This window comes from Pseudoliparis swirei, chromosome 2 (genome assembly GCF_029220125.1).
Source record: "Pseudoliparis swirei isolate HS2019 ecotype Mariana Trench chromosome 2, NWPU_hadal_v1, whole genome shotgun sequence".
Lineage (NCBI taxonomy): Eukaryota > Metazoa > Chordata > Actinopteri > Perciformes > Liparidae > Pseudoliparis > Pseudoliparis swirei.
Window position 1 is genome coordinate 8,695,602 of NC_079389.1, and position 25,202 is coordinate 8,720,803.

Sequence of the window (25,202 nt, forward strand, 5' to 3'; positions counted from 1 at the left end):
TATATTGGAAATATTTTATTAAAATAGCATCTGAAATTGATAACGTTCATCCCGACTGATTTCACAAATTAGAGCACAATGACATTGTGATAACCATGTAATGCTGCTGTGACAGAGGCCCAGTCCTGCAGCGCGCTGCGTAAACATCCAGTGGAAAAACAAAGTCAGGCCGCTCTGCATCACTGGAGACCCAACGCCAGGAAACGGAGCAAATAATAAACACGCGGCACTGATGCACAGTTTGAGCTGTTTTCAAGATTCTCATGTCTGCAATTTAAATAACAAAAGCACACAAAAAAGATCGATAAAGGAAGGCTCTGTATCAGATTTCGTGCCTCATATTTCTGTTTTAGAAGATGTGCATCCATCTGGATGGAAAGCCCTTTTCCCCGCAGTGCAGCGCCAACGCAACACTTCTGAAAGAGAGAGTAGTCTCCGATTCTCAAAGAATAAAAAGACACCACGTCCAAGAGGGCTCTACTCAACAGTGTATTTCTGAGAGTTGCTCTGCAAGGGTCCTCGGAGGAGTCTTCTCATCCTCTTGTGTTTTGGGAGTCAGCGGTGGAAACGCTGACTTCAGTTGTGTCGGGGTCTTCCTTTCTTCATGCGGGCGGCTTTGGGTTTGGGGATGTACTGGTTGTTGGCCTGGTGCTCCAGTTCCCTGCTGAAGTACTGGATGGTTTTGTTCAAGCCCTCCTCCAGGGGCACCTGTCCACACGAGACCCAACACACACATATGAGATACTGCCAGTGAAAACGAGAACCACGAACAATGCTCAACATTACACTAATTTAGTAAAATTATTGTATTTATGTATGTATGTATGTATGTATATATGTGTATATATATATATATATACACATACATATATACATACACATATATACATACATATATACATATACACATATATATATCTACATATATACACTACCGTTCAAGTTTGGGGTCACTTAGAAATGTCTTTATTTTTCAAAGAAAAGCACTGTTTTTTCAATAAAGATAACATTAATCAAAAATACACACTATACATTGTTAATGTGGTAAATGACTATTCTAGGTGGAAACATCTGGTTTCTAATGAAATATCTCCATAGGTGTATAGAGGCCCATTTCCATCAACTATCACTCCAGTGTTCTAATGGTACATTGTGTTTGCTAATCGCCTTAGAAGACTAATATCTGATTAGAAAACCCGTGCAATTATGTTAGCACAGCTGAAAACAGTTATGCTGGTGATATAAGCTATACAACTGGCCTTCCTTTGAGCTTGAAGTTTGAAGAACAAACTTAATACTTCAAATATTAATCATTATTTCTAACTTTGTCAATGTCTTGACTATATTTTCTATTCAATTTTCAATTCATTTGATAAATAAAAGTGAGTTTTCATGGAAGACACGAAATTGTCTGGATGAGCCCAAACTTTTGAACGGTAGTGTATATATATATATATATATGCATATATACATATGCACATATATATACATACATACACACACAATAATTATTATATATATAATTTTTTTTCTTAAACGTTCAGTCATGCCTCAGATATAAAAAATCATGCATCTATATATATATATACATACATACACACACACACATATATATATACACATACATACATACACACACAATAATAATTATATATATATCATATTTTTTCTTAAACTTTCAGTAATGCCTCAGATATAAAAAATCATGCATCTATATTTAGACTTATTAGGAATTTATAACTTAGCTTTTTTAAACTTTTAGTAAAAATACTAACATCAAGAGAATGTACTAATGTGTTTTATATTAACCTTGTTAATCCACCTCTATATAAAAATATCAGTGCCTGCTCCATTACACGTTTCAGTCATTGTGACTGGACCGTGCAATCAGAGGAGGAGGCTTCACATTCTGCAGACACAGTTATCGAATCTGGGCGGTCAGATCTACGCTGTTGCTCTGCAGGACACTGCGTTTGCGTGCGAGTCTGCCGTGTGTCACACGTACCACCGGCTCCCAGCCGAGCATCAACTTGGCTTTTCGAATATCGGGTCTTCTTCTCTGCGGGTCGTCCTGGGCCTCTGGGAGGAACTGGATCTGACTTCGGCTCACTGTGTGTGTGAGCATGCGAGACATATTATGAATGAATGAGATGAGTCGAGGCAGATTGGCAGAGTTTCATGACACCGGCAGCAATAACACAGAAAAAAGAAAAAAGCATCAGTGGCAACTGCTCTAAAATGTGCCGACTTGCTATGGAAACTAAACATTACATCAGCACATTCATGACGGGGCGCTTACTTATTCTGCTCTATGTTTCGGATTACACTCGAGATCATTCATAGGAAAAAACAACAAACTGCAAAATGAACAACAACAAAAACCTCCTCTCCTTTTTTGAATACTGCTATATTATATATATTTAGCCATTTCCAAGGCAAACATTAGACACAGACATTTCTGTTGAGTTGTTCTTTTCTGCATTTTCTCCAGTGACACACAGAGCGACGGCTATCTGGATCGATCGGACGCCTTACTAACGAGACTTTTGATGAGCTGGGCGAACTCCAATATGGTGTGTTCCTCTGGGTTCCCCTGCAAACAGACCACAGAGCTCATTAGATCGGCGTAGACACGAAACGGAAAAAGAAAATTATCGTTTTCTGTATCAATTTTAATGTGTGAAGCACGAATGGACTCACCAGATTGACTGGACTGCTGATGTTGCTCTTCATGAGCAGCACCAGGCCGTTCACCAGGTCACTGGGGACAGAGGCAGAGTTTTTCACAAGCATACGCTTCTTTTAAAATGTCACTGGGTAACTTTGCTACGACCATGAAGTTGTTGTTCATGTCATACAATACATGTCACATAACTCAGCAGATGACGCGGGACAGAATTTTTGCTTTTCTATTTAGCACATTATTATAGTGGAACAAATCGTCAAGGCCAGCAGAGACCTGGCAGCTTCAGCACGGGCTCTTTCCATGACGCCTCGGTCGCTTCAGCACATCATGCGCAGCAAAAGTCTAGAAAGCATGCCGGCTGTATAGACGTTTAAATAATTGTGTTATTATTAATATTGTGTCATGTCTTACATGAGGGAAAATTCATAAAAACCACAATAGATTGTATATATTTTTCCTACCGACAATAAATATACCTTTGTAATTCAAACTAAATGGAGAACAAGCCTTTCTCCAATGATGTCACCACATGTTGACCACACAATTAATTAGCACAGTTCTGTCGATATGGATTAGCCGTTGACATTGGAAAGTACATGTCAACAGAAATAATGACAAGCTACCTCCCCCACCGCTGGCGGGGGAATAGTGGATGCAGGTTTATTAAGAACATCTAATCTCCCCTCGAAACACTGCACCAGATCCACAGCCATAAACTCTACTTTTTTGAAATTGTCAAATTTGCATTCATGCATGTGTACGTCATGTACGGAGAGCTGTATTCAATACATACCATTTACACAGGTGGGCTAAATATACAACACACTAAAGCCGTGAACAATTATTTATATATATACACTACCGTTCAAAAGTTTGGGATCACTTAGAAATGTCCTTATTTTTCAAAGAAAAGCATTGTTTTTTTCAATGAAGATCACATTAAATCAATCAGAAATACACTCTATACATTGTTAATGTGGTAAATGACTATTCTAGGTGGAAACGTCTGGTTTCTAATGAAATATCTCCATAGGTGTATAGAGGCCCATTTCCATCAACTATCACTCCAGTGTTCTCATGGTACATTGTGTTTGCTAATCGCCTTAGAAGACTAATGTCTGATTAGAAAACCCTTGAAAACCCTTGTGCAATTATGTTAGCACAGCTGAAAACTGTTATGCTGGTGATATAAGCTATACAACTGGCCTTCCTTTGAGCTAGTTGATTATCTGGAGCATCACATTTGTGGGTTCGATAAGACTCTCAAAATGGCCAGAAAAAAAGAACTTTCATGTGAAACTCGCCAGTCTATTCTTGTTCTTAGAAATGAAGGCTATTCCATGCGAGAAATTGCAAAGAAACTGAAAATTTCCTTCAGCGGTGTGTACTACTCCCTTCAGAGAACAGCACAAACGGGCTCTAACCAGAGCAGAAAGAGAAGTGGGAGGCCCCGGTGCACAACTCGGCAAGAAGACAAGTACATTAGAGTCTCTAGTTTGAGAAATAGACGCCTCACAGGTCCTCAACTGGCAGCTTCTTTAAATGGTACCCGCAAAACGCCAGTGTCAACGCCGACAGTGAAGAGGCGACTCCGGGATGCTGGCCTTCTAGGCAGAGTGGCAAAGAAAAAGCCATATCTGAGACTGGCCAATAAAAAGAAAAGATTGGTATGGGCAGAAGAACACAGGCATTGGACAGAGGAAGATTGGAAAAAGCTGTTATGGACAGATGAATCCAAGTTTGAGGTGTTTGGATCACACAGAAGAACATTTGTGAGACGCAGAACAGGTGAAAAGATGCTGGAAGAGTGCCTGACACCATCTGTCAAGCATGGTGGAGGTCATGTGATGGTCTGGGGCTGCTTTGGTGCTGGTAAAGTGGGAGATTTGTACCAGGTAAAAAGGATTTTAAATAAGGAAGGCTATCACTCCATTTTGCAACGCCATGCCATACCCTGTGGGCAGCGCTTGATTGGAGCCGATTTCCTCCTCCAACAGGACAATGACCCAAAGCACACCTCCACATTGTGCAAGAACTATTGAGGGAAGAAGCAGGCAGCTGGTATGCTGTCTGTAATGGAGTGGCCAGCACAGTCACCAGATCTCAACCCCATTGAGCTGTTGTGGGAGCAGCTTGACCGTATGGTCCGCAAGAAGTGCCCATCAAGCCAATCCAACTTGTGGCAGGTGCTTCAGGAAGCGTGGGGTGACATTTCAACAGATTACCTCAACAAATTAACAGCTAGAATGCCAAAGGTCTGCAATGCTGTAATTGCTGCAAAAGGAGCATTCTTTGACGAAAGCAAAGTTTGAAGAAAAAAATTAATACTTCAAATACAAATCATTATTTCTAACCTTGTCAATGTCTTGACTATATTTTCTATACATTTTGCAACTCATTTGATAAATAAAAGTGTGAGTTTTCATGGAAAACACGAAATTGTCTGGGTGATCCCAAACCTTTGAACGGTAGTGTACATATATATATATGTATATATAAATATATATACATACACATACATACATATATGTATGTATATATATAAATAAATTCCTCAATAAACTGAAAATATTTGGATATTTAGCTATTTCAGATAGTTTGAGCTCCAACTAAATATTTAAATCAAGTAAAGAAATTTGAGTCGCTAGAAATTCCCTGGAAGAATTTCATTTCCCTTTTCAGTTCTAGACAGAAACATGAAATCATAATCAAGGTTTCATGTCACGTGTAGCAAATAAATGTGCAATGTATCCGTTTCCTCAGCATCATTATGATCCTACTCCATTAATTTCATATTTCCCGATAATTCATAATGCATTTAACACAACGCGTTAAAAACTAAATAATTTCAGCTTTTCTCAGTTTACTGAAGACCTTGGCATTTCACTACTTACACACAGCCAAAGGCAGACGGGGCGACTTCATGCTTCAGAGATATGAGCGCGTCGCTGGTTTCCCTTCTTCATCTGATTCATTAATTAATCTCTCACCTCCACACAAACACTCTTTAAACCTGCCACATGTTGCTTTAAGGCAGAAGGACACACACACATATTGGTATTTATAATAATAAGCTTCAAAGTCCAATTTAATTGATTAGACCGCCTTGTCACACTGCAGCATCCACATTAACAATTGATAGATTTAAACACGAGAAGAAAATAATAATTCTGTTTTTACTATGCTGTCTCATTGCAGAGGCAAAATAACCAACACTAAATATATAGAGTATAATTTATGTATAATGTTTTTTATATATGTATTGTATATATTTTCATATTGTTTCCTAACTGGTGGGTAGAGTGGAAAGAGCCTCAATGACAAATACGCCGGTACAAATTGAAGAAAGGTAAGGTGCATTTCAGGGTTTAAGAAAACAATCTTACCTGACATATTGAAATGCTCTTGTTTGGGAACCACTGCCATACACCTAGAACAGAAATGTATCATTTATGCGTAATGCACATCCTGAATGATATGAATATGTGTTGCCATGCTGAAAAGAATACACTGCTACTTAATCTAAATAGGAAAACAAAACACAATGTCAAATATCTGCAAAGATTCTGATCCAGATTAGGAGCACTGGGTGGTCAAACTTTTCAGTTACAATTATTTTTAAATAAAGAAGATTGCCGGGCTTTTTCATTTGCCTTCGCAGTAAATCGATTATTGATTATTTCAGTTTGTACATTCTCACACTTGCTAGTCCTGGGGAAAAAAACAAGCTTAAGAAAGTTTTCTTTCTTGAGCAGCTTAAATGAGTAGACATCTTAAAAAGTAGAAATCTTAAAAAGTAGACATTTTAATGTGTAGACATCTTAAATAAATAGACATCTTAAATAAGTAGACATCCTAATGAGTAGACATCTTCATCTTAATGAGTAGACATCTTAATAAGTAGACATCTTAATGAGTAGACATCTTCATCTTCATGAGTAGACAACTTAATAAGTAGACATCTTCATGAGTAGACAACTTAATAAGTAGACATCTTAATGAGTAGACATCCTCATGAGTAGACATCCTCATCTTAATAAGAATATAAGAATATACACTTAGTAGACATCTTAGTGAGTAGACATCTTAATCTTAATAAGTAGACATCTTAATGAGTAGACATCTTCATCTTAATAAGTAGACATCTTAATAAGTAGACATCTTCATCTTAATGAGTAGACATCTTAATGAGTAGACATCTTAATAAGTAGACATCTTAATGAGTAAATGCGTACAGTGAGAGGTTCTCCCTGGAGCGCCTGCAGGATGAAGTTGCTGACCACCCGTCCATCGTTCATGTGCATTCGGGAGCCAAACGTGTTGAAGATTCTCGCCACCCTCACCTCGACTCCTTCCTTTGGGCAAAGAAACAAGGATGTGGGCGCCGCATTAGTCATTTAGCAACGTTGTTGTTCCGTAGTTTAAATATGCATCGATATTTTGATTGATTGGTAAATGCACTGCATTGATGTACTTTATATACTGTATAATAAAAAAGGCAATTCAAAGCTTGGCAGGTACGCACAGAAATCACAGCCAGTATGTGGATGAGACCAATACGTTAACTATTGAAAGTCCAGATATACGAGCTGAATGAACAGCCTAAACAGGCTAACAACACATGTATTGGACAACAAAGCGTAACAAGTCTGTAAAATGTTAGCAAGGTTCAGTGAACACAAAAATAGAGTGAGCCCTTTACTTTGAACCAGATGCTTCCTTGTTACCCATTTATGGACAAAACCTACTGTACCGAGAAGGATTACAGGCAGGTACATGACCGTGTGATCCACTCTGTCAGGTACATCATGGACACTCACACCGATCCCCCACACATGAATATCTATGGCCTTCGTGAGTTAGGCTCACGCATCAATACATGCCACTTCAGATCAGATGCAAATCAATTTCAGGTTATACAACGTGAATAAAAACAGGAACATTATGTAGATTGTTCTCTTGAAACTGTGGAACATCAAACCCGATGGTCACCACCTATACATGAATTAATTGAAGTGAAGAACAAGGACACAAACCGCACAACACGAAGAGGCGGTTTTAGAAGGCTTTATACACGTACCTGGATGGGTTGTTTCAGTCCTAAAGCACATCGCTATTGAACTCATTTTGCAGGTTAACACCAATAATGATCTTTAATAATAATAATAATAAAATCAAGGCATCAGCTTAAAGAAGTACATCAATGACAACAGTTTGAATTCATTAACGTTGTTGATCTTTGATCTCATCGTTTGTCACTACACAGGAATAAGTCATTCAGTTTACCAATGAAACCCTGCACATCCGTGTTATTGCTAGATAAGGCAATTACTTAATGAGGTGCTGTCAGTTGGGCCTAAAATGAATTATAATTGCCGTAATGTATTAGTGTTATATCGGTTATATCTACATTTATAGTTGTTGATGCACTTAGCATTCCCATTGCTTAGAAAATACAACAGGGATATAATCCAACATGCCTGTACCAACACAAGCTATGCTTACTTTCAAATACACTCAACAACTTGTATTTTCTTTCTTTTTCTTTTGTTGTCTATCTTTTGCATATTTAAATGTTTGTAATTTTGTAAAACATTTAAATATTAATATAGGCGGAGGAGTCACATAAGCCCAGTTGGCTTTTTGCCTCTACATGCAAAGTGATATTATTTATCACTCTTAGGTTTGTTTAGTTTATTGTATAATTTTATTGCTTGAATTGTGGAAATAAATAAACCTAAAGATTCAGAGTTCTTTCAAAATGACGTAGATTTGGCATTGAAGTCAAATGTGATGAATTGCTATCCGACGCCACGTGGTCCTTCAAACAGAGAACAGGCTCCACGCCGTCTGTGGTTAGAAAACAGGAGCAGGTTGTTCACCTGCACAGACGGTAGTTGTCAGGGACATCTGCAAATGTGTGCCAAACAGTTGTTATGTCCATCACCAGGAGCACCGCTCCACTCATGAGAACACATGTGCAGTCTGCTCACATCACAAGATTTCATTCACAAAGTTGGGAATACACAACGGGTGGTCGTCACGGTAAAACTCATCACATGAAACAACTCCCGTTTGCAGAAAGCAACAATGGATCGACTGGTTATCAACTTCCAAAAGCATAATGTAATAAAAATAATGAAATTTTTTTTTTACTAATCATTGTATTAATCCATTAATATCGGTGTATCATTCATGAAAAGCGCGGCGCTTTCAGAGGACTGTAATACATCCTGCGCAAACATCAAGTTGCTGATAGACAGACAGACAGAGAGACAGACAGACAGCAGAGAGACAGACAGAGACAGAGTCAGACAGACAGACAGAGAGAGACAGAGAGAGACAGACAGAGAGACAGAGAGACAGAGAGACAGACAGAGAGACAGACAGACAGACAGAGAGAGACAGAGAGACAGAGAGACAGACAGAGAGACAGACAGAGACAGAGTCAGACAGACAGACAGAGAGAGACAGAGAGAGACAGACAGAGAGACAGAGAGAGACAGAGAGACAGACAGAGAGACATACAGACAGACAGAGAGAGACAGAGAGACAGACAGACATGCAGAGACAGACAGAGAGACAGACAGACAGACAGACAGAGACAGAGAGACAGACAGACATACAGACAGACAGACAGACAGACAGCTAGAGCAAGTGGGGCGGGATTTGCAATCATTTCATAAGAATCTAAAATCAACAGTAAAGCAGCCGGCTGCTCGGCTGGCAGGTGGCCTGCTGTAAATATTAATCGAGTCACAGCTTTAACATGTGAACCTCCATCTGGAAGAAAAGGCGTTCAGCCTGTATTGCATGCTGCAACGTGTAACATACACAGAATGCACCAGACTAGATTAACATACGCACACAGAGGAAAATATCTGCTCATATCTGTGCAATATTAATTTATTATAATAAGGAAGCGGGTGCCATGATGCCATCCCATTTCATTAAATATTGAACCCATTGATTCTGTCAAGAAATTTGATTAGATAGTCAAAATGATCTGCTACTCTTAATTTGTTCTATAGTCTTATATAGCATATAGTTATATAGCTTAGTTGTAATAAATCCATAACAGGATTTTCAGACATATTCTAAAAAAAATAGGGAGGAGTATCAATCATACCAAATTGTGCTTTAAATACCATTAATAATAATTGCATTAATTGCAATGTACATGATGAAATGTTGTTTAGATGCATCATATCAACAAGCTATAAAGTAAAGCGATGAATAGGTAGCATCTTTATGAGGTTCGCCTTCCGTCTGAGGAGCAGGCAACATGCCTTCCCCTCTACATAACCTACACTCATCAGTTTGTAAATGTTAAACAATTTATATTACATGACTGGGCAATAGATGTATCGAGTGATATTCTTGTCCTTGTGACTAAAAACTGACATCTGGAAATTGAAAAACGCCCATTTCCAAGAATTCTCCCGGAACGTGTGAAGGGAATAATGAGCCGTTGGAGGAGAAGCAGGACACGAGGCAGATTAATAAATACCACATGCCTGGGGGAAAGACAAATCAGTCATATCGGATTATCAAAAGGCTGCCGTCAATCAAGTCCCAACAGGACACCATTATAAAAATAGTCTCAACACCATCTGGATATTTAAGGAAATATACATGAAGACATAAATGCATCATTGACACATCATTGATATGTCTTTACTGATACCTCCCTATCTTCTCAAAAACACCTGTACATGTAATAAGCTTCATGATTAGACACTTTGTTTTTTTCTTGATAAAATTGATACAAGACAAAACTAATTAAATTATTGAATCTTAAATAATGTGTTGCTGATGGAAGAAAGTCTCCGGGGTGCACCGTACAGTTTAGAGATAAAGGCCTGGATGTCAAAATGATAAACAGCTTAACCCAGGATAAAGTCACCGGTTTAATGGCCCAGAGACAGAAACTGGTCTACAGTAAATACACCAACAACCCAAACCAAGAAGCTAAAAAGCAATCGCTTGGAAAGCGCTTTTAAGTGCATTTGATTTGTTGCAATAGAAATAAAATTTGATGGATTGACTGATTTCAATCTGAGCAAGATGCAACATTTTCTTTTTAATAAATACATCTTAGAAATCCACCATAATGGAATACTTCTCTACAGATTTATGTTGATTGTACTACACATATTTTAGAGTTTTGGCTAACGTCTACATGTGTAGAATTATAGTGTTGCTCCAAAGAATTTCACTGATTAATTTCACACATGGACGAATGTGACCAACAATCAATTACAAATGAATGGCCTCTCGAGAATCGGTCTCATTTGAGATGCCGGCTGCAGAGTCGGGGTACCTGCTTCATGTAGGCGTAACACATGGTCTCTGCTACACGTTTCCCCTCATCGTAGCACGCACGAGGACCAATCGGATTCACGTGGCCCCAGTACTCCTCGTTCTGTGGGTGCACCTCTGGATCTGGAAAAACAAACGTTTTGGACCCATGTGAAAGGCAAAAGGATCAACATAGAAATTATCTGCCTGCTTTCCTTCTTACAGATTGACACAAGCACTTTACATGACATTTAGCTGAGGCTTTTATCCAAAGCAACTTACAATCAGATTCAAACCTCCTGATTCAAAGACGGGCCTGCTAACCACTCCCACAGTCGCCCCTATGAAACTTTTTTTACTCTGTCCAGAAACTTCTGCTGCGTTTTCGCACTCAACAGATTTAAGTAGATGACTGGTAGAAATATTTACGATGAGCGGGAGTATACAGAGTAGTTTATGGTGATAAATGCAGCCTCAAACAAAGCTAGCCATAACTGTTGAGCTGCTTAATTGAGACGCTTGAGCAAAGCATCACTTTATACGTGTGCAGCTGCTAGTCTGTGAGTAACTTCAATAGACACCCCAACAAGTGTCAACAGAGCCAGATGTGGCAGACAGCTGGCCTCCTAAACATTGTGAAGACATTAAGGTGTTGATGGCCGTGCTCGTCAGAGGTTTAAGCACATGATGAGTCAGCGTTTTCAAAACCCAGCGCGGAAATTAAGAAGATCCTGGAGATGTTTTTAATCTAAAAAAATATGTCTTGGGATGTGGTTGATGCAGCAACTTCACATCCATCAAGGACCTTGCCCTAGGCGACCATTAAGTGACTTGTTTGCAGTAACAAATAATTGCAGCACCAGAATATCCAACAATGAGTGGGAGGCATCTTCCTTACCTCCATAAACCTCAGAAGTAGAAGCCAGGAGGAGTCTGGCGCCGACACGTTTGGCCAAACCTGGGACACAAACAAACAGTGAGAACTTGCTACCCGGCCCTCCTCTTCTCTGCCTCTCGGCTCAAAAGGTAGCAAACTTACAACTTCTTGTAATATTATCGGCTATTAGTTTTTGAATGTACGGGAAGTTTTGAAGCAGTAGCACGAGCAGAAATCTTAATGAAAGATACGGGCTATCCAGTTATAATAGCTCATGTGTGTGTGTGTGTATATATATATATATATATACACACACTACAAATAATTTATAGAGTGTATTCACTCACGTGACCACAACAACCTTTGGTGGCCATGTTGGGGTCCATGCACGGCATTGTTTTGCTTTTTTTTAATGCCGCTCTTCTTTAGAAATGACCATTATATCCCGAAGGAGACACAATTTCAGTTCAAAACGGCGTGCCTTGTGATTATGGTGCTGTGCCTCACTGTTGGATGTGGGACTAATGATTCAGAATATGGGTTTATCAGCTCAACAAGAGGCTATTACTTCAACTTGTCATGCATCTACTTCGGCTTCACTCGGCGTCTGAGCGTCAGGACTGTCCTCATGTGTTTCTGTTGATACATCGGGTTGTGGGCACGTTTCCATTGACACACTATCGTCAATAATCTCTTTTTGCTTTTTTCGCCGAGCGAAAATCAATGTTTCACTTGCGCAAAAGGAACTGTGGATGGAAACTTGGGAGGAAGCCATGAACATGGCAACTCCGTCGGGCGATGTCTGCCTTTACTCTGTGATTCATTTCAAGGTAAAATAAAACACTGGCTCCATGGGAACAGCATCAGCACGGCCAGCCAAACAGTCACTGCTGGTCCTGAAGGAGCTGGAAGCGGCTTCATCAGACACTCGTCCTGGAGGCGGAGCTGTGCGACTACGGATCATATATGAACCCAGACACGGGGCGCTTGATGTTCCGACATTTGTGGTATTTCCACAACAAGTATAACGCAGAAATAGTTGTTAATGTCCCATGGTCGATAGCGGAAATGAAAACTGTTTTACAGGAATGTGACCGGGCTATGTGCTGTAACTAGGGGTAACGAGCGAATTAACCACATAAAGTGTTGAGCGAGTAAAATCAGGTAAAAAAGCGTTGCGAATATTCAATTCCAACCGCTGTAATCTTTCTTTGGTAATGCAGAAGGACATGAGGATGCTGGGCTCTCGCATAATCAAACAGCGGACTCGATAGCCAGGTCAACTTCTTCTGACATTTAATAAGTGGACCCCAAGATGGCGCGATTGAGATGCTGACGTCACGTGAATACGCTCTATAGTGAAGCCACTATAAGCCTAGAGGTATACAAATTCATCAAAATCAAAGCATCATCAGGTGAATAGGTTCCACATTCACATTAAAAGAGGTTATTTCCCCAAAGGACACAAACAAGAACAAAAGAGTAATCCATTGCATGTGTGTTGCAGAAATAACTGCAATCATTTGAAAGTAATAGAGAATAAACATTATATTTCTATATATTTAATTGACAATGGCAGCCTACATTTTGAGTTTTCCTTTACATAAACAAACTGGTGCATAAAAATGAATCAGAATGAAGAGTAATGCTCAAAATGCTCCACAAAATACATATATACGTTATGTGATGACAAACTACTCGGATATAGAAATCTGACATGACTTTTTGATTTTGGGAACCATCTATGAAGTCATATAACAGTAGGGTGCACTTAATATACTCACCAAGCATGTTAAGAGTGCCAATGGTGTTCGTCTTGAGTGTTTTGATGGGATTGTACATGTAGTTGGGCGGAGAGGCTGGAGACGCCAGGTGATAGATCTGGTCCACTGTAACGAGCAGGAGAAAAGTAAATCAACTCGCATCGGGAGCAACTGAATTATTTTCTTCATTTTTAACTCTAAATACTGCAGCTTGTTGTTACCTTGACCTTAAAGCTTACACTCATAGCAAGACATACCTGGTCGTGAAAAAAGCTGCGCAAATAAGCCGATAAAGATTACTAGACGGACAATAACATAGAAAAAGGAAACCAGTCATATCTGTACCAAGGTGTCGCTCAGAGCGTCGACATTAGGACCTTTTCTCCTGGCAGACATGTGACCTACACAGACAATATGTTCACGGTGACACAGCGTTTCATGCTACTTCAGAGTGCTCCAGTACATTTTGAATGTCTGACTCCAGTAGCTCAAATGAGGCTGATTTGAAAGGGACTTGAAAAATAGGGGCATGTGAACTTTGTCCTTTCATTGTACACCAGAAGTCCAATTGCCTTGTATTTCTTCAACAGGTGTTTTCCCTCCCACAGCCATTCTATCATATTTCCCATTTCCTAAACCACTTTCTTCTCTTTTCAAGATGAATGCAATTACAACTCGTGGCCCAGTGGAAAGCTCAGGAGATGGCGTGACCTCTTGATCCAGAACTCTTCATATCACACACACACACACACACACAAGGGTAAAACAAAGAGGTTAGGAGTTGAAGGAATGCAGGAAATATAAAATAATTAAGGACAGATATTTCAATATGCGCTGCGGGAACTTTGGAGCTCTGTCAAGGTCATCTGTGGTCTCGTTGTTCTTCTGATTAATGCCTTCCTCGTCCGTTTTGTGAAGTACCAAGTCAAGCTAGCGTGCTGTGCCGATTGAATTAAGATGTAACTTTAGTGTACATGTTAGTGCTTGTTGAACTGATGTATGCTTCACCTGGTTCCCTTCTGTGTCCCCGCCGCAGCTTCTTATTTCTGTTCGCTGTTTGCACTCGTGTGTGTGTGCTCTTGGTTTGTGTGTGTGCAGTTGGAGGAGCTCAGCCACGACAGAGAGAAGAGAGGGGAGAGGAGATGCACGTTGCAGTGTGATAATAAATGACACCAAAATGTTCAAGAGTTCAGTTTGAAAAACAGAAAACGCCAGTAACGTCGGGGCTCGTCAATACTCCTGTCTTTTATAATTTAGCACTAAGTCACAATAGGTTACTATAAAATACAAAAGACCCTCTAGGCAGCGTTTGGTTTGTCTATTTTCAGCCACGGTAGAAACAAGGGGCAATATGGCGGACTCTGTGGAAGACGACACAAGATATAAACGGCTTTTTTCTAAGCTCACGAAAACACAACACTTAATTTAAGGTCCTAATACACTAATGACAACATTGTTATAAATATTCATTCCATTGCTGACAATCAATCCTCCTGACACAGTGTTCACTTAACTTTTGGAAAGCTGATGTCACAATCGATAACAGCCGGCAGATATCTTTTCTTTTATTCTGTAAATGTCAGTCCATTGTCAATTAATTTAGTTTTTTCAAGTTTGTATGAAGTGTGTTCTCCCCAATGACTTCCCACTAAGTGCCTGAGTAAATAGCCGCTTGTTTATAAGCACTTCAAGTTTACGGTGGCGCCCGAGAATCGGAGCTGAGACACGTACAGAGCTGGGGGAGACAACTGCAGAGATTAAAATGAGAGCGGATCTGTTGTCGGAGACGCGCTCGTGAGAAACTGATAAACTTGCCGTCTAGAAAGGGGGTTGGCCAAATGAGGGTTGTATTCATTCAATCGAACATTAAAGCATTGGTCTTTTCAGACACATCTGGGAGAAATGGGTGCTCTACTAAGTAAAGCTTTCTAGTTTAACTTATTTTGGTAATTTGATAAATTGTAATCCTTTTACTCCACAGGCATGCCTGTTATTGTGTCTACCCGTGTAGCTGTACACACTCTGAAAAGTGAAGTGGGAAGCACACTGGGACCAAACAAACGTATTAAATGTATGAAAGATCTGAAACACCTACACGCTTCATGTGCTAAATTATTCATGCATTTTCTTTATTTCTAACTTGATTTAATTGCTCAATGAATTTCTGTGAGCTTTGTAATAAATTATGTTTGTCAGGCTGAAACATGATAACAGACTTCTGTAATGTACAGTCGTAAAAACGTATCAACAAAGACGAGCAGTTCCTGGCATGAAGCACAATTCAACTGATTTGACAGCGTAAACTTTGGGAATCCATTTTCTTAGTTACTGGACCAACTAGTTTTGAAATACCTTTGCACTTGCATCCAAAGTGAGGGCAGAATATTGTTATTATAGTAGAAATATAATGACTACAATTAATTGCGAGCACTCCCATGTCTGGATAAGACGGTCATAACGGGTATCCCCAATAGTAGATGAAAAAAAATCATCACCTCCCACATTTACTCTCGCTCACCCTCGATATAGAGAGGCTCCACCACATCATGATTGATGAGCTCGAAGTTTTCGTGGCCAATCCAGTGCTCCACATTCCTTTTCCTTCCTGTGAAGAAGTTGTCCACTACAGTCACCTCGTGGCCATCCATCATCAGCTTGTCAGTCAGGTGGGAACCCACGAAACCGGCTCCACCAGTGATCTGAAAGAAGAGGTAGTGAACCAGAAACAAAACAAGTTAGACTGGCCATCTACCAGAGACAAATGAGGCCTTCAGAAATGTGTATCAATTGAGCAGGTTAGAATTGTTGCTTCATGTCAGATACAGTGTTGGCCATGCACCATGTTGTCCGGAGAAAAAGACAAGCATACACAGGTCAAGGGAATATCACCTAATCTTAAAATGTGTGCCACTTGTACATGCTCCTGTAATCAAATTATTAGGTTTATAGAATAAATCATGATTAGCGCTGAGGTTGGAGTTTCAGTCTGCATACAGCCTGTGACAAAGTGCTGCTAATGTCCTCCGTCCAATAGTTATTGTGAAATTGTGTTTGTCGCATACCAAAATTCTCTTCCGATCCTTTTCCGACAGGAATTTCACAGGTGGGTATTTCTGAGAAAAACTAGAGAGTGAAGACAAATAAGGAAGCAGAACAGAACATGCATTCGTTAAATGAAAATCCAGTTACTGAATAATACATCAACAGGCTTTCACTGCATTATTCTGAAAGTGTTGCTCTCATAACATGCATCAGAAGTACATTTTCTTAGGCTGAGAATCTATTTCTTTCTCTTTCGGAGGGATTGAAGCTACATGGTGTCTTATTGTATCTGTGTTTAACATTTTTAATCCACAACATTTTTAAATGTTTTTTATGAATACTTTCATATCATATTTTAGTTTGTTTTAACAGTGTAAAAAATGATTGATGATTTGGTTTGTTGATTTAGAAATGTTGCCAAGATCCGAGTAATTACTTCTGTGGGTAAAACGTTATGACACCTGATAGTCACGCCGGCCAAACCAGATTGTAATAAAACAAATGGTTCATTTTTAATAACCAAAATAGCATTCATACATGTGTGCGCGCATAATGTTTGTATTAAAGGGTCTTGTAATCTTGTGGCGTATTGCAGGTTGATAGAAAGGACCACACAGTAGGGACACGGCGCAATGGATACAATCTACACAGGTGGTTTGATATTTTGTTCTCATTAGCATTCAGGGCAGGAGACACAAATAATCAACCTCTAAAAGAAAATGTGCATGCAATCAGTAGTTGCAGCGGAATAGTAGATATTGATTGACTCCATAGATGGATAGCCTGTTATGCTGAAGTCACATGACTTCTAGTCTCACAATATTAAATAGCTGGTAATGGGGAAGACGGGTAGGAAATGAGCTTCAAACGGATGAATGTTTAGAGGCTTATGTATCGTCATTCAGATGGCATAATCACACTCTGGGTGTACAAGTTTAGCTGTGAATGAAAATGATATTGTTTTGGGGAAAACAATTAAAACATGCATTTAATATCTTAAAGGCAGGGTTTGTAAACCTCGAAAACATTTTATATTGTTGCAAAGATTCTCATTACAATGAAAGAATTAAATATATTGACCCAAAAAAAAGGAAATGATTACATGATTTGTTAAACACTGCGATGGGTTTTTCAGTTGGAATATTTTTTTTAAAAAGAGCAGACTCTAGGATCTCAAGATTACCGACCAACGCTTTAATTCTAATAAACAGCCCATTAACCTTACACTAAGCGTTGTGTTGGTCTGGCAATATAGAAAATAGGTTCATAATGAAGGCTAAATGTCGGTGCGCCTAAGTATGCAGTCAAGATTTGCAAAAGGGACACACACACACACCTTTGTTCCAGATCCCGAATCTTCTCTCGGAGAGGAGCCACAGCCTAAAGTGAGTTGAGAAAGAAGAATTGAGACTCAATGCCGAGTTCAGATTGAAGTGACCGTCTCACGAGGCCCGGGATGTCAATACGTTTTCAATGTGGCCAAAATGTGTGTTTGACGAATTGTTGTGTTAAACTTATAATTGATGTTGTATGGTTATACTTAGTTATTTTCATTAATGTAGAACATGAATTTGAAAATGAAAACAAAATAGAAGTCTAATAAGCCTTTGTTTTTCCTCAAAAGGGAGGCCTGCACGAAGCAGTATGCCTGTGCAGCTTTTATTTATTCTCGTTATGAATGATCATTATCTTGGAAATGGGACATCCATTTCTCACCAAATTGTACAACTCATGCAACAATGGCCTATTGATTTTATAAACATCAAATGTTCTTTAGCAGATAGAGGCATAATTGTATTTTTGATGGCGAGTCTCATAAGAGACTGAAAATCGACCGCATGTTGTTAGCAACAAACAGGCAGGGGCAGGATGAAAAAGAGGCGTGTTAGAAAGTCTTATCCTGGATAACAAAAATAATACGTGGATTCTGTTCGTTTAACTCAGTGGTTCTCAAACTTTTTCTGTCGCGCCCCACTACGCGGGAAGAAAAATGTTCGTGCCCAAACAAAATTGTAACTAAATGGTCCACGCTGAACACTTTGTGTGACTCCTCCATCTGTGCTTTTTCAAATGATAGAATAAAGAAAATTGCAATCACTTTTAAAGAATACTCCATCAGACAAAAACTATGTAAATAAAGTTGTGCAAAAAATAACTATTTGGCAAATAGCTTATTGTGGCAGCAATTAACAAGTTTTGCACTGGATGTCTTTAGGAAAACAACAATATGTGCAACCTGTGAAAAACTAAACTAAACAAATGAAAATGTGTCAATAAAGAGTTTTACACTAAATATCTTTTCAAAACAATAGCGTGCAAAACTAAATTAGTGCAGATATGTGTGAGCCATCAAGTTGTATCAGAATTAGTTCAAATTCCCTCAGATTCTCAAAGGAATCGATATTCTTGATCAAGTCTCCTGACCCACATCTCAGCTTCAGTGAAACCTGGTCTGCAGCTGAGGAAGCTGCTGCTCTCTGCCTGAAAGATGAAGACTTAATTAACTCAGCTTTCCAAATATGTCACTGAGATAGGCCAATTTCATCAGAAGTGATTCAGCAGCAAACTTAAAAATTATAATTGAATTAATAAATTTGGCTTCAAAAAGTTATACATGTGTAACGTTACAAAGATAAAATAAATGATAAACAGAGTCCACCTCCTCTTTGCAGGATAGTACGTGTACAATTTCAAAGACTCGTGACAACACGTTCCTCCTGGGAGCCACCGAGCTTCACGTGAAGCAGCTGAAGGCTCCCGTCTCCTCAGAGTGAAAACGGTGGTGCTTTCAGGGACCTTGTTTTATGAAACTGACCACGCTGACTCCATCGGTTTAACCCTCGTGTAGTTCATGGCACATCTAGCGCTTCTCTGTGTATGACAGTGTGTCCATGCACATGTGGAGACACTCTTGACCGGCGCCTGCACTCCTTTTCCCTGCCATGGTTTGCGCCATCTGTGACGTCACGATCGCACATGCGCAAGCCTAACCTGTTACCGGCGTAACCGTAACGTAAATATTTACACGTACTTTTGGAATATGTGAAGTTCTCCGCACTGCCCCCACGCCTCACCTGTAATACCTCGGCGCCCCACAGTTTGAGAACCACTGGTTTAACTGATAAGGGAAAATAAACATGAGCCTTTTCTCCCATTTAAAAATAATATTACACGGGTTTATGTTTTCAAAAACCCGTGCATAAATCAAAGATGCGATTCATCAAATATCTCTAAACGGCAGTAAAATTGGTCAGGAACGTCATCCATGCACAAATACACTTTAATCAGGATTTATAGGCAAGTTTTATTGTGAATTGGATCACAATAGTTGGTCATTATTAAAAAGTGGGTTTCCAGTAAAAAGGTTTGGGAAACTGAACCAGAGAGCCGAGTGTGCAGTGTAGCTCATTCCCTTCACCTATAAACCAGAGAATCACTAGAATTATGATCACCACCCTTTCTTTCAGACGTTTTTTTTTAACAAGCTTTAGTTGCCAAAGCCATTTCCTAATCAGCTATAACCAAATCACACTTAGTCAGTGTACGGCAGCAGTAATAGCAGTTACCCTAAATATTCTATAGCTGACTAAATCGGACTCTCTCAGGGTTTATCTCATTCATTTGTATAATCTGTGCAGCAAAAACACCCATCCTCTGTAGCACCAGTGCTTGGTGCAAAAAAATGAACGCACAGCCACATGTCAAACTCACTTCATCAATTCTCTGCTCGATCTTCATTTCTCCGTGTTCTTGTATTGATCTAAGATGAGAAAAAGGAGCATTCGATTACAGCAACAAATACAAAGCCAGAGAAAATAGCTTATTATTATGGGGTCAGATCACTCTCAATAATTGCAAATGCACAGAGAGACTCACAAATGCACAGAGAGACTCACAAATGCACACAGAGAGACTCACAAATGCACGCTGAATGATTCACAAATACATTCCAATGCACACGTAAATAAATTACGATTTATATGAATGTAAAAGAAAAATTACAAATATATTTATGGATTTCTATGTGGATTTGTCTATTTGTTTGTGGATATTAATGCCTCCTATGTGTGGAAAAACAAACCATGAATTGGTGTTTTTGGCTAAAATGATAAAATGGCTCAAACCAGAGATATTAAAAAGGGGAGAGCTACTTTGGTAGAAGACCTTGACCAGTTGACAAATGATATTGTCTCGCATTACAATACCCTCTCACAATTATGGGGAAGAAATAATATTTGTCCTGAAAATATGTTTTACTTTAAATAAATACAAATGTCAACAAAGTTTGTGACTAATTGTCGACCACAACTCAATCCACTACGAGTATATTTTATATTGTTAACAGGAGATTATCCATAAAAGTAGTATCCTGGTTTGGCACAGTGAGATTAATGTCATGAGGAAGTAGAATTGTCGAGCACCACACGCTCTCACCAGGAAGGGTCAATAAAGCGGGTCAAACTACACAATGTCAAGGAGTAGAATGGCTCATGCTGATAACGAACACTCATGTACAGTAAATATCCTCATTCGACTCACCACTCCTCCCACAAAATATCAGTTATTGAGAGGTGAGCAATCCTAGAATGCTGTTACCATGCAGTATAGAAAATATTTCAGATTGAACTCAGTTCGCAAATAAAGAAATCAATTACTGTACCTCATGTTTGTATATGTTCCCCAGACAGCTGGAAGAGAAATATAAAACCCAGCATTAATAATGAAAAGTGCATGTATCAAGGTCACATTCAGCGATATCAGTCGAGCATCTCACAAAGCGAAAGAGCAAAACTATGACTAAGAGAGACGAGCAAGGAAAGATCCAGGAGTTACCTTCTTTTCTATCAGCTCCTACAACTGTACTGTGGCTTGTAGGTCATTGAGCTGTAAATAATAAAAACGTTTAAACTGATCCGCCATGAATAATTTATTTTAACATAGATTAGTTTGACCACGTAATATCCTGTCTCTGAAACCTGGATATTTTCTATTCATTTCATTTGACCTTTTAAGTATATTCACACAAAACATCAGATTAATAAAGATGTTAAATCACTAAAGCATCCGTTTCGTCAATGATCTCCACTTCTATGGGTTTTTTGACTTGATCATGTTCACTATTATATAACATGGCACCATGTGCAGTGAGCTCACCTGAATAGCGAGAAACATTCACCAAAGTGAACTAAATTACCAAACTTCACTTATATATTACACTATAGTGTGCCCAGTAAAAAGTACACTGCTGGTGATTTCCAATGCATGTTTAAACCAGCTACTTGGGAGTCACACTGCCACAGTTAAAAGGTCAATTCAACCTTCCAAAGCATTACTAAATATAGTATTCACCCATGATGGGAATAAAATATGAAGGACCAGATGAACTGACCTACTTTTGAAATACCTGCCATATTCATTCAATACAATTGTTGTATACTGCCATTGACTTTCTACTTACTCCTCAAACAATACTCCTTACGAGCCCGGTAGAGATCAATAGTGATAACACAGTTCAATGCATTTCCATCTTTCAGCCATTTCTCTGTGGCCAGAGACCCAGTGTGGTAAAACATTGACAGTAATACATCATTTAAATAATAGCTAATTGGATGATGTCCATCATAATATACCATGAACAGAATGTGTTGCCAGATTGGGCTAGTTTCCACTCAATGGGGCTATTTTTTTAATTTAATTATGTGTGCGAAAATAGTGTTGGGCTGGTGGATGATACGTCAGCTGCTTTTGTGAACATTGAATGAGTTTTGGAAATATTGAGAAAACAATATTACCAAAAAAGCATCAACTCTATGGTTAAAGACACTAAATTGTGTAAATGTATTTGTGACAACTGCTGGATATAGTGAGGCGCCACTTACCCTGACGTCATCTTAATTGACATGCTAATATATAATAATGTGTATTTGTAAATGGCTTTTTGTGTGTTTGGTTGTCCGACTGCTTTCTTTGTGGGTTGCATGAGTTTATTCATGCAACATTAGAGCTTTGATTATTTATAAAGCTTTGTATGAGTTTCACACGTGGACGGTTATAATTACCTTCGCATTGAAAATGCGGAAGGTTATGTTTTGATCGCCGTGTATTTATTTGTTTGTATGCGTGTTACTCGCATAACTCAAAAAATATGAAACCGAATCGCATGAAATTTGGTGGGATGATTGGTTATTATCCGGGGACCATTTGATTAGATTTTGGGATCGATCGGGTCAAGGTCATAAAAAGGTCAAACTCTTCTTTTTACCATAGCGCGGTCAATTTCTATCCAATTGGCATGCAACCAATGCCAAAATGTTCATAATTCAATGCCCAATCATGTGATATGCGAAGGTATGCGCTCTACCGAGTGCCCGTTCTAGTTTGGTGTGTTTTAATTAACTGGGCTGGTATTAAATTGTGATTGATTGGGCTGTAAACGGTCAAACTGCTCTGGCAAAGTAGATTATCCGCTCTAGGCCACCGTCAATTAAACTAAACATTCGTCACATGCATTCACATGTTGGTTGTCATGTTCGGCAATAGTCAGTTCAACGGGAGAAAAACATTCAGTCACACACATTAGTGTACTTACAGGCAATGTAGGCGATCAAAGCGAGGGCAAAAAGTAACTTCATCATTCTTCTGTTTAATCCTGATATCAGCCAGATGACCCGCTTCATCATCCGCTCGACGCAACAGGACGCAGAACCAGACTCAAGCCCGGCTAGCGCATCTCGAGTCGCTCGTGTTCATGTCCTCGTCGGAGCTCGGTCTTCAGTCTCTTATCTTATTAGACGGGCTGTCAACAATGTCTTCCCGTTCATATGAAACCGAAGTACCTTGAGCTCGCTGCTCCTGCGACGTCAACGCCAAGCAGGAGCAGTTTACGCCGCTAGCAGAGAAGCTGCTTCTAGCAAACAGAGCGACGCTACACTGTTGTGTCAACACTTTACGACTCACCTACGCAGAAAGGCAGTCATGGGCGAAATGTGTATCCCCGAACAAGCACACGGTTGAATTAGCAGCAAACACACAATTCTTTACGCTGACAAAGATACGTTCACAAACTGCGACGACGCCTCAATAACAAACGAGAAGTCAAATGGTTAACCGCTAGCAGCACATTAGCAGCTCGCTAGCAGGCTACTTAACTGACAGCGTGTGTGTCTTGTGTCCATAGCAACAGACGCGAATCCTGCCTCACGTTTATGTCCAGCTAAGTACCGGGCAAATAAAACGCATCTGTTCATCTTAAGGGCGAACACATGCACACATGCCGAAGCGTGCTCCTTTCAGTTGGGGGCGAGGACTAGGCTAGCGGAGGATCGACTAGTCTGTGCTCGATTTAGCAGACTGGCTTCACCCGCAGAGACTGCGTGACGCTCTTTGACTGGCCTCAACTAATAATAGTTTTGTTTAATTGGTACGTGCGTCCTAAACACGTTTCCATTTCCAGACTAATAGATTAGTGTAACATAGTTGCATATAATCACGATTTGTCTTTTAATGAAGTGTAACATGAGCTTTCAAGTTGCAGGATAAGTGATGTCCAACGCTGACACAATGGCTCATTCATTCATTCACACGGAACTTTCCACGGCTCAGTAAACGAACCTTGTTCGACAACCACCGCATGCTGTTGGGCACTGCACGCTTATTGAGTGGTGAGATGTATTCGCATACGTGTATTTGCAGTGTAGACTCCCGTATGACATTATACTGCGGGCATTATTCATAGGAAGAAAAACAAGAACACTTTAGGACTGCAAAATATATAGATTGTCACTCTGGTTGGAGAACTTCAACTCAACGACCTTCATGTATACCTTTGCAAATACACTATCACATATATAGGCATCCGGTAGGCCAACTTCAATTTAAAGATTTATTTTGACTTTATATTGGAGTTGTGAACATATATAAATTAAAGAAAGAATAAATTAAACTAATTGAAAAACAATAAGCATATACAGGATACAGTTTAATAAACAGCAAACAAGTGTAATGTATGTATCCATGTGTTGCATTTGTTATGGCAATTTTTATGATTTTTATTTAGGCAACACATTTCTAATATATGTCACATAAATGCTCCTCCACTGTTTACTTATTTCCAGGAAAATGCTGAATTAATAAATGTTAATACAGACAACAGACTGTGTCAACATTCTGCTAGTTTAACTCCCACTTGACTATGGATGGATTAGTTGGTGACTTGACCAAACAAACAAATGCATAGCCTCAAGATTAGCTGTGTGGGATTGATGTGATGCATCTACAAAGCACACCCGGTGTACACCACAGAGTAAATAAACACACAATTTCATCATGTGTTTCTCATCAGATGCAGACTTCAGAATAGGCGAGAATTGCATCTTAAAAATAATCAAAAGCTCCTTACCAGGCATCTTGGAGTATGACCATAGTCAAAATTGCAGATCATGTGATAGTCAAGTCATGGGTATGAGAAAAGTGTTCTTTGACTTTTGAAATGCTTTTAACACCATAAGACGTGCCGTGTTCAGAACTAAGCTAC

At 39.3% G+C, this 25,202-nt stretch overlaps 1 protein-coding gene across 2 annotated transcripts; it reads right to left on the reverse strand.

Annotated features, from left to right (window-relative positions):
• uxs1 (UDP-glucuronate decarboxylase 1) lies at positions 1–23,994 on the reverse strand. Of its 2 annotated transcripts, XM_056425750.1 has the most exons (15): positions 23,259–23,994; positions 21,330–21,357; positions 20,381–20,429; positions 18,006–18,049; positions 16,690–16,750; positions 16,146–16,326; positions 13,649–13,753; positions 11,886–11,945; positions 11,010–11,131; positions 6,922–7,041; positions 6,073–6,116; positions 2,701–2,761; positions 2,536–2,593; positions 2,006–2,109; positions 1–708 (listed from the first exon to the last, which is right to left on the reverse strand). In XM_056425750.1, the coding sequence occupies exons 1-15, from the start codon at positions 23,347–23,349 to the stop codon at positions 577–579; spliced, it is 1,260 nt and encodes a 419-aa protein (XP_056281725.1). In that variant the 5' UTR covers positions 23,350–23,994; the 3' UTR covers positions 1–576. The 2 variants fall into 2 exon arrangements, with proteins under 2 accessions (XP_056281725.1, XP_056281734.1); XM_056425759.1 differs by lacking the exons at positions 16,146–16,326; positions 16,690–16,750; positions 18,006–18,049; ... (1 more) ...; positions 21,330–21,357; positions 23,259–23,994 and adding an exon at positions 14,636–16,130.
• Between the last annotated feature and the right edge of the window lie 1,208 nt (positions 23,995–25,202).